The following is an 11,080-nucleotide window of genomic DNA, read 5'->3' as shown; positions in this document are numbered from 1 at the left end:
CTGTGTGTGGAGAGGGTTTCCAGGCGGAAGCCCCACTGAGGAGCTAAGCCAGTGAGGCAGGAGTCCTGGCTCTCGAAGGGCCTGGTGGGAATTCAGCTCTGGGCACAGTTCTTGGTAATGGGAACTGACTAGTGAAGAGAACAGGAGAACCTACTTGAAGAAGATCTGTCATAAAAACTCCTTTCTTTAGTAGGTGAGCATTCCCCAAATATCTCATGCTTCCTGCCTATATGATTCATAAATATACGAAGAGTGAAATGAAATTAGTATTAAGTGAAGGAATTAAAATAGTCTTAGACATAATCAATGCAAATGTGATATGGAAGATAACAACACTAAACATATATGATTGATTCAACTGAACTGAAAGGAGACCTATTTTTTTTAAAAAAAATCTAAAATATACAATATTCTAAGTAGAGTGAAGACAATGAATATATAGAAAATATATTCCATAAAAATGTTAGGAGGCACTCTATCAACTTAATAAAATATTAAAATGCAGCAGTTAAAATCAGAATTCTAAGTAACAATATTAGTACAATTCATATACACATATAGTCAAAATATTAGCATAAAATATCATTAATGAAAAGAATGTGGTTATTAAAAGATTTAAATGATTGAAAAACTCGTCATTTTCTACGGGGAGCTTCCGGGTTCAAGTAGACCCCACAGCTCATGTCCCCAAGGGCCAAGCACAGGCAGGTGCTTGTCCGCAAGATGCCCTGGCGTTGGGCTGTGAGCAGTGACGGCTGCGTGTGCAGGAGACTTGGGCCCTCTTACGAGGCAGCCAGGTGGGCACGGGACACAACCACGGGTGGGCAGGTGTGGGCGAGATTCCATCCTGCTCAACACCCCACACCATGGAGGAGCTGTTACTGCGTCTCTAAGCGAGACCTTGAGCCTCAGCGGATGGTAGAAGTGAGCCTAAGCCTTCGTCTGTCATCATCTGTGAGAGGAAGTGAACGGTTTATTGGACAGCATCCTCCGTGGCAACCTTCCCTCCCAACAGTGGCTCAGCGGGCAGCCAGCAGAGTGGGAAAAGAAGTAGAAACAAGAATGAGAGATGCGGCCTACAATGCAGTGGGCGGAGGGGAGGGGAAGGCATTGGGGAATGCAAATTCAACCTATTTGATCGAATAACAATGAAACAGCAAGAAACAGCAAACTTTAGAGAGAAAAAAACTGTGAGGTTACACTCATGGGGGAGGCGAACCCACTCTACCAGGCAGGCAGATGCTGTCTCACTGGGGGCAAGGACCAGGCAGGTGCACATGGACAAACTCTCTGGGCAAAAGGGTGGTGTTTCCTATTAAGTAACCATAGTCCTCGGGACGCACAGAAGCACTTAGTGAACCCAAATGCGGGGGTCACGGAAACACAGCGGACCTGGAAGGGCGTTGTGAGGACTCTGCGATTGTTCCAGCGATTTGGAGAGAGGACACACATGACCACCAGCAAGCCTCGCGGAAGGAAACACTGTTTATTTATGCTCCTTCCCGCCTCCACGTCCTCAATGAAGGGTCTAGAGTCTAGACTCTAGACAGACTGTGTCAAGGTCATTCTTCCCAAGATGTCACAGAATGGAGAGTGACTTCTGAATTAAATCTATTCCTTAAGCCATACTAAAATCCTTATATATGTATATTTCCTGCAATGGTGGAAAATAAATAGGATGAATCTGAAAATTTTAACATACAAAAATGTTATAAGAACTTACTATTTGTCTACTAGTTGTACAGTTCCAGGAAGAATACTATGTACTTTGCATAGGTTGAGTTATTCTATCTCCAAATACAACATGATTTTCACATGAATTTCCGTGTTTATTGTCTAGAGAGCCAGTTGTTCAGGACATTTAGAAAACTCTGAGTATCACAGCATTAGAACAAACAGAAAAGCAGATGGACCCACTAAATTTATTCTGAAAGAGCGTGTCGAAGGTGAAGTGCTGATCGAACTCTGGAGACACTTTGCAGAACGGTGAGGGTCAGAAATGTCTACGGATAGAAGACATGGTGTAAGTCTGAAGCCGACTGTTACTGTACATTCCCTAAACAGTAAAACCAACTAAAAACAGAAGTTTGTTTTGCTTAAATATTTAACAAAAATTTATTGCAAGATATATTTTTCACTGAATTTCCAGTTTCAGAGAACATGGTACAAAACATAGTGCCATCAGCTTTGTCTAAACATTAAATAGGTGCAAATACACAAAGATTAAAAAAATAAACAAAAACCAAAGAGCATACTTTACAACATACATTACAGCCCTATAAATATATTTTATGTACATTATACATACTCTTAAGACATCGACTTAATATACAGCATATATTGTATTGATTTGAAACGATTCAGTGCCTTGATGATATTCTATGTCGGAAACTAAGAACTCATTTGCATCCTTGGACTTGGAGTAAGGGCTTTCCTATCCGCGAGGCATGGTTTGGCTGGCTTCTCCCCACCATTCAACGGGCAGCGACCCCCTTGGATGAGCACCCACGCACACAGCCACCGTTTTCACTGATTTCTTTCCCTTTGACGGTGTGACTAGAAGAGGGGCTGGAGCGGGATGACGGCAGGGTGGGGGGCGAGCAGGGAGGGGAAGAGGGCCTGGGGCAGAGGGGGGAAGGCCAAGGGGCTGGGAGGAAGGACCGAGGCTGGAATGATGGGCATCGGGGGAGGTGTGACTAACGTGGGCGGGTTCCCGGGACAGAGCCTGGTGCCCAGGTGTCCTCGTGAGATGGCAGTTTGAGGTAAGGATGTCCTGGTGAGGGACGGGACCTGGGACAGGAACCCTTGGTGCGGCTGAAGCATCTTCAAGGTGCCCGTCTGATGGTGCAGGACGGTGTGGTGGATGGTGGTGACCGAGGTAGAGCTTAGGGGCGGCTGCAGGGGCAGAGGTTGCAGAGGCGCGCTGGGCGGGGCCAGGGCCGTTGCGGGGAAGGCGAGCTTGACCTTGTGGGCCAGCAGGCCCGGCTGGAGGAGGTGCTGGTAGACCTCGCTGGGGAGGGCTCTGAATTTGTCAGGGGTTTCTATGGGGATCAGCAACGCCTGCTCGGGCAGAGCCAGCGGAGCCAGGATTTGCTCCGTGGTGACCAAGGCGTGGCCACTGACCTGTGCTTCTTTGAAGGGCAGCGGTGGGTGAGCGTGAAGAATTCCTGAAGGCAGACACAGCCACTCGGGGGAGGCCTCGGCCGTGGCCATCTTCCCCTGGGGGAGGGCCTGGGCCAGCTCCAGCTCCTGGTGGCAAAGGAGCGCCTTGGGCGGGGGCTGCTGGCAGGTCTTCTCCGCAGGAGGCACCTGCTTTTCCCTGATCTGCACAGTCTGGCTTCCCTCCTGGCGCCCCAGCCAGGCGCCGGCCACGTCTTCCTCTGCGGGGGTGCCAGCTGCAGGGACAGAGGTGGGCTCATCGGACACCTCGGGCCTCGAGCCAGAGGGGGCCTCGGCGACCACACGCTCAGCTCCCCCATCGCTTCCTGAAGGAAGGGGGCTGCTGGGGCGTGAGGTCAGCTTGTGTGTTACGGGGTCTGTTTGCTCTGAGCTCCGGTCGACATTTGCCATGTCTTGTGGGTTTAGTTCCTCTTTTGTGTCTGCGCTTATCAACCCGCCTGGCTGTCCTACGGGAGAAGCCGCCTTCCCGGGGTGGTCTGCTCGCTCCCTGAGCTCCAGGGCTCCATGTCTGGGGCGGAACCGGCCTCTTTTCCTCCTCCGTCTCCTTCTAGGCGTGAAGGGCACGGGAGCTCGGGGTGGCGCCCCAAATTCTCCCGGTAAAGCATGCTGTGCGTTTAGACTTTCATCCGAAGAGGGAGAAGATGAATGTGGTCTTCGTTTTCGATAACATCTTTCGGCTTCACTGATGAGAGAATTATAGCCTCGCTTGACGGCCTGATTCGGGGGCACACCTCTGGTGGCCTTTGGAAGAAAGACGCATCCGTGGTCCTGACCACAGCTGGGCACCGTGGCTTTGCAACTGCAGGAAGTTCTGGAGGGTGTTAAACTACATTTCCCAGGATGCATCATTGTGGGACTGGACTGTCCATTTAAAACAGTTGAGTTCTTTGTCCAGTGATTTTTAGAACTGATGTCGTCATTATGATTGTATTCGGCGTTCCACGTTTTCCACGTTTCTTTATTTTCACGTAAGAACAGAAACGCTGATGTGGGCTCTTTATCAGGCGGTTGATGCGCGTCTAACAGTGGCTCTTCAGCTGAATCCCGCTTTTCTGAAATCGCTTCCAGCGGGTTTTCCCTCGCTGTGTCGGTGCAGCTATTTCCTGTCTCCGTTCTGAAGGGAGTTGATTCTTTGGCTTTCTCCCCACGATGGTGGTGACATAACTTCCTTCGTTTTTTCTTTCTTCTACTTTTATGGAACCCGTGTTCATGCGTATCTTTCAACCTTGTTTTGTGGCATTTCTCATGAGTATTCTGTTTTGTTTGTTTTTGAATAAAATGGTATCTTTTTGTTTTTCTGCTCCTACAGGAACTATGTTTATACCTCTGATCTATATTCTCATTTCCTCCAGAATCACAACCATTGGAGAGAGCATCTTCAGCCAGAAGAGGAGTGACTGGGGCGGATTCGTTTCTGCTTTCTCCACCGTCATAACCTGTGGGGCCTGTGGCAGCGCTGCCCTTGCAATCCCAAGCCGGCCTCTTGCAAACGTCTTCCTTCTGCTGGGAACACAGGCCACTGAAGGGCGGCTTGTTTTTCTCTAGGTGGTTGTGCACTTTAGTGGACTTAAAGTCAAAACAGAGAGGGTTGCAGCTGTAGGAAACGGGTGGCTGAGCAGTTGTGTAAACTAGCATTTCCGACGGCCACTGAAGAATGGTGGACCCGTCTTTGTTGAGCACAGGAACAAAGGGCTCACAGGGCCTTTTGGAGAAATCTGGCGTTTTACGTGAAGTGACAGTGCCCTCTTCAGAAAGGGAAGGCGCCAGCCTCTCAGGACCACGGGGTTCAGTTTCAGCTTCGATGGCGGGTGCTGCATTGTCCTTCGCACTTTCCGCTGGGGCCGCTGGCAAAGCCATGAGGTCGGCAACCCAATCTAGAGCTGCGCCCCTACTTCCTGACGACTCGGAATCGGCAAGACCCTCAGATATGTCTTCATTCATAGCAACATCTTCCGTGGGTGCTGGATCTGCGGATGCCACCGAATTTTGGCAATGGCCTGCATCTGAAGACAAAGGGAGTTGAAACTGGCAAGAGGAAGGTAATAAAAATGTATCTTTTTCACAAGCAACTTCTGTCATCTCTTGCTTTGGAGCCTTTTCTGTGCAATGGCACGTGCCCTCGGGTGGAGGAAGAAAGGGAGCCTTCTCCTCGGGGCTCAAGAGCACGTCTGTCGGTGAAGGCAGCTGCAGAGGACAAGGACCGGGGACAAACCGACTTCGCCTACCCAGCCCTCGGTCCAGGGAGGCATCGTCGCTGCTCTCAGCGAAGGCTGCGGCCGAGGACTCCAGCCTCAGGGACGCTTTCTTGGGAAACGCGAAAGAGAAGCCAGTCCTGTGTCCGTGAACGCCCTGGGCGCGCTCCCCGAGCTGATGCGTCTTTGCAGAATGACGTGCACTCCCTGGGTCTGCAGCCACAGCGCTCACCTCTTTCGCAGGCTCTTCACTGGGACCCAAAGGACACTTGACATCCTCCTGGCTGTGAAGTGAATCCACAACAGCTCCCTGGGGCAGGCCATTACGAGTGTCTCCCACCATCACCGTCGTGGACTTGAACATGGGGCCGCTTCCGGGAGCACTGCAAAGAGCAGCAGGCGTGTACATTAGAGGGGGCGCGTTCGGGAAATACTCAAGCCTGTTCACCTGGGAAACATCTCTGTAACATTTTCCCCAACACTCTGAACCTCCGGGAAGGAATCACCGCCATCGGCTCAGGTGGCTTCCAGGGGCAATCGCATGTGTCGGTCACTGTGTGGGGTAACGTGGAGGTGCTGGCAGGAAGTAAGTGGGATAGCTGTTTACAGCAAAGGCCAGCGTAGCCCCAGGCTCTCAGCCAGTGCCCTTGGCCAAGACTGTGTACCCCTGTAATCTCCTCAGTGACACTGCGAAGTATTGCAGAATTTTCTAAAATGAAATTACTTTTAATTCACAAATACTTAACATCAGTAATACTACATGGAGATTATGGAGGGAATTAAAGAAAAACCCTCCATTATATATTTTTATTTATTTTAGAGAGGAAGGGAGAGGGAGAGAGAGATAGAAACATCAATGATGAGAGACAATCATTGATTGGCTGCCTCGTATAGGCCCCACACTGGGGATCCAACCTGCAATCTGGACACTTGCCCTGCCCAGGAATTGAACCGAAACCTCCTGGTTCCTAGGTTGACGCTCAACCACTGAGCCACGCCGGCCGGGCAAAAAAGGCCTTTCTTTCCCTTTGCTGTGACTTCCCACAATTTATGAGAAGTACCTGGTAATTAAACCCCAAGGGAAGCACGGGAATGTGAGTCTTATTCTGATACAGAAATAAATAAATGTCTCCTTTATGTCTATATTTTTCTCTCTGGTTTTGTCATTACATTTTAGGAACAGGTGCCCGCTCCTGCACACTCACCGTGCGGCTTCCTTCCTCAGCTCGGCCAGCCGGTGGAGGCGCTGGAGGGCCTTTGCCTGCTTCCTTTCATCTTTCCTGGACTTAGAGGCTACGTTTCGAGCGAATTCCCTTTGCTTCAGTTCTTTGAGCCTCTATTGAAAAAACAGGGAAAGGTGAATAGTATTTGGGTCGATGACAATGTTCAAGTTGCTATTGTTTCTATTGTTGAACTTTTCCAATACATCACTTTGTTTAACCTCGTTTAAGGAAAACACCACGTTTATGACAACCCACTTCAGACAAAAATATTTTCTGACCCTTCTGGCTTGAGAAAATGCCCAAACATATTGCTGTATTATATGAAGAGATCTCCCCACGCCGTAGGTGAGAGGAACCGAAAACTTGCATTGCTGCTCCTTGACCGTTTTCTGCAAAGGTTCTCCACCTAATTCAGACAAACGGTGGGAATCATGCAAACCCCTGATTCTCAAACAAAATTAGCGTGTGTATTTCAGTTATAGACAACATAGGCATCTGGTAGTTTTATATGTTCTAAAGAGAGTAAATGCCTTACATTAACTCATAAGATAAATGGCCTTTACTAAAGGCATTTAAAACAATCCCTCCTCTCACATATTAGGTATATTTCCCAAATAATTCTAGATATGAGAATAAAATTAGTAATGTTTTGTGTGAACTCTTTTTACATTAGGTGTATTTTTCATCTGTATTAACGGGCTCCTTTTGGGCATTTAAGGCTAGAAAGATTATGTCAACTGGAACAGACTCGGTAAACAGCATGTGGCAGTATTTAAGAGACACCAAAGTGATCCCATGTCCCAAATAACTCACTACAGTCTTTCACAGTCACAGTGTATCGTTATTAAAAATGATTAAGGTACTACATCTTCTCATGAAGCTCATGTCATTATCCAATTGTGGTGTTGAGTAGCCTTAGAGCAAGCCTCTAAGAGAATAAAACATATATTAGTCACATTAGGAAGTGATTGAACAAAGTTTTAATAAATGCCTTACACATATACGCTGATGTGTGCCAAGGCTTAGGGCAATGCTTGGTGTATTGTATGACTGTATAATAAGTATTTGTTGATTTATATGTGAATCCTTTTAGATCCTTCAAGTGAGGAATTTTCCTCCCTCAACAATTGAAATAATACTAATGAAATAATATTAGACTCCTGGGAATCCTGAATTGTATCTGCTTAATTTCACCTGCATAGTATCTTAGCTTAAGCTTCATGTAAACTTTAATGTTTAATTGATGGGATTTCTATAAGATGTGCATAATTATTTTAAAAATTATTTTAAATATTTTAAAATAATGATTTAAAAACAAAGTGTTCTGTTGATCTCAGTCTTCCTCTCTGTACACAATTCCCTCGTCTCAGTGACAGCCTTCCTGATAAAGTGAAGCAGCTTGCCTCGTACTTAGGGCATAGCCAGCAACGGAGCTCATAGGCCTGTCCAAACACGTTGGTTAGTTTTAGGCTAGAATTTATCCGTCTTTGTATCCTTTCTTGTATTTTTCTGCAGCAAAAATAAAGTCCTATGTCGTAGGAGAGTAATTTTGAAAAGTAAATAGTAGAAACCAAGTAAATTCTTTTGAGAGTGCCAAATAGAAAGAAAACTTAAGTTCCACACAAATAAATATACAAGATAATAGCAGTGAGGCTTTATGGAAATGTCAATGCTATTTCTAAAGCTTCCGCAACAATTTATTGAGAATCACTCAAAAGAAATCCTTACTGATAAATGTCAAGACAGGAATGGCAATCAGCAAGAATTAGAAAATTAGAATGCTGAAAGGAGTTAGTAGAAGGATGTGGTCTAGCTACTGTATCACAAATCACATTATAATGCACACTGGCAGATAATTCAATAGATATGCATGTAGAGAAAGGAAAAACCTAATGAATCAATATTCTCTGGTTATGATGCCATCTCAGAAGGCCCACTCCCCTTCCCGCTGACTTCCTTGTACTAATCTTTAGAGAACCAAATGCCACAGGGCACATAGGTCGTCAATCTCAAACATGGTCTCGGGAAGTCCACGGTGTCAGGTGTCGGATTGCTGGCAAAGTTACAATGGTCCTGCCTTTACATTAGACTGGCAAAGGTTTAATCAGCGTAAAAAGAGGGACAGAGAGAGAGGCACTGACTCATTTAGATAACTCATCATTAAACTTTTAGGTAAATTACATTGCTTTACAACTGCAAACCAGAATTTCACCAACATTCTTATGTCTATATTTTGTACATCTATTTATACCCAAAAGGTAGGTGGTTGCTACAAATAGAACTATTGGAATAAAAGTTACACATGTGTACTTTTTTAGGTTTTCCAAAATGCTGTTTATAACTGTACACCATTTTAAACTCTTCCCAGGAGTATATGAGTATACTACAAGTACGGCACACAGATTCGTGCACTGGTGGGGTCCCTTGGCCCGGCCTGCAGGGATCGGGCTGATACCGCCAAGGGACCCCACCAGTGCATGACTGGGGCCGCGGGAAAGCTCCAGGGCATGTCTGGCCAGTCTTGCCCAGTCCCGATCATCCAAACCACAGCAACAAACTAACCTACCGGTCAGAGCATCTGCCCCCTGGTGGTCAGTGTGCTTCATAGTGACTGGTCAAATGGTCGAATGGTTGGACACTTAGGTTATTAGGCTTTTATTATATAGACCAGTGGTTCTCAACCTGTGGGCCGCGACCCCTTTGGGGGTCAAACAACCCTTTCACAGGGGTCGCCTAAGACCATCGGAAAACACTTATATTATTACATATTGTTTTTATGATTAATCACTATGCTTTAATTATGTTCAATTTGTAACAATGAAATTAGGAGTCACCACAACATAAGGAACTGTATTAAAGGGTCGTGGCATTAGGAAGGTTGAGAACCACTGATATAGAATATCGTATCCAATGTTGGGTAGCATCACTGTTAATATATTTAATTGATAGTCAATAAGTGATGTATCTCCTGACCAGTGTGATTCAATGACTGTGCATCAACCTATGAACCAGGAGGTCACGGTTCCATTCCTAGTTAGGTCACATGCCCGGGTTGTACGCTCAATCCTCCGTGTGGGGTGTGCAGGAGGTAGCTGATCAATGATTGTCTCTCATCACTGGTGTTTCTATCTCTCACTCCCTCTCCCTTCCTCTCTGAAATCAACCAATAAAAATATATTAACAAAGGAAGTGATGTATAATGAATACTTTGCCTATAATTCACATGTTTAGCAAGATGGAATATTTTATATACATATTAGCCATCTGTAATTATTTAGAACTGATGTTGTTTGATAGAATTTGTTAAGCAATATTATATTCATTACTTTTATTGAAAAAGAAACATAGGAGCAGCCAAGCTAGCATTGCTTCCTTATTCAGAGAAGACAACACTGAAGTTAAGGACATTATAGAGGCGTGTCCTGAGCCACACGCGAGCGGTAGAACAGGCTGGGCCCTTGGTCACGGTCTCAGCAATGCGTACCTTCACTCACCAGGGGCGACCCGCTGAGTGCCATCTGCCAGCAGCAGAGACAACCCAGCCCCACCCGGCACCATTAGTGAGGGTGTCAGCCAGGCGCCCGGGGGCAGGTGATGGCATTGGGCAGCTTCCTTCCTGAAAAGGGCAGCATTTTGGTCTTCCAGGAATAGACATAACATTGGATACAGACTTGTCTTCCCTCCATGCGATGCTTATGTCAAAACCGCAATCCAGAAGCGTACGGATGGGTGGAATGCCTTACCCATCGTCAGGGGGTTCCATGTGCACTGCTCTGATCGAAGGGTGGCTGGTCTGGCTGTGACGGTGTGAACACTGCCAACTGCCTTCCCTGATTACACTCTCTATTTCACTAACAGAACTCAAGCATTGGGGGAGAGGAAGGTACTCAACTAAAACAATAAAGATCGCAGCCTCCAGTGTAAGTAAGAGTGGCTCTGTGACCGTTTTCACTACCTGAATGATAAGCATATATTGCTGAGGCGGATAACCCTAAAAACAAACAAAAAAAAAGTCAAGTCTCAGGAGAGAAATTCCCTTCCTGTTTCTTTAACCAGGTTTGCTTCCTACCGACGTGCCATTGTGAGTCCTAGGTGAGCAGCAGCCAGCTTTCCGCTGCGAGGCTGCTGTCTGACAGCGAAGGCCTGGATGATAAGGTTGACAGAGGAAGACAAACTCCCTGCAGCGTCACTACAGACCCGGGCAGAAATTCGTGCACAGGCAGGGTCCCTAGGCCTGGCCAGCGAGCAGGGCCGATCGGGGCCTTCCACCTGCCGGCCAGGGCCTTCCTTCGTTCCGTGCCACCCCCTGGTGGTCATCGCACGTCATAGTTGCTGGGGTCCAACCCCAGCAGGTCCAGGGGTCCCCAAAGGTGTGGACGGAGTTGGCGAAGAAGGAATGACACGGAGACAGCGTTCAGTTGATCAGCAGCCTTGCCAGGATCTCTAGCCACAATCTCCAGCCAAGTTCTGTGTCCATGTTCTCTT

General features: G+C 46.9%; 1 protein-coding gene across 1 annotated transcript in view; it reads right to left on the bottom strand.

Annotated features, from left to right (window-relative positions):
* Window positions 1-731: 731 nt before the first annotated feature.
* ZNF804A (zinc finger protein 804A) overlaps window positions 732-11,080 on the bottom strand; it is a gene marked incomplete at its 5' end in the record, with an annotated part of 116,778 nt that continues 106,429 nt past the window's right edge. The window contains 2 exons of the mRNA XM_006767056.2: window positions 732-5,755; window positions 6,578-6,708. Coding sequence (XP_006767119.1) covers window positions 2,557-5,755; window positions 6,578-6,708 — 3,330 coding nt within the window. The remainder of the gene's footprint in view (window positions 5,756-6,577; window positions 6,709-11,080) is intronic.

The sequence above is a fragment of the Myotis davidii genome, unplaced genomic scaffold (assembly GCF_000327345.1).
Source record: "Myotis davidii unplaced genomic scaffold, ASM32734v1 scaffold221, whole genome shotgun sequence".
In the NCBI taxonomy this organism is placed as follows: Eukaryota; Metazoa; Chordata; class Mammalia; order Chiroptera; family Vespertilionidae; genus Myotis; species Myotis davidii.
Note: the sequence above shows the minus strand (reverse complement) of the source record. Positions and strands in the feature narration are given on the sequence as shown.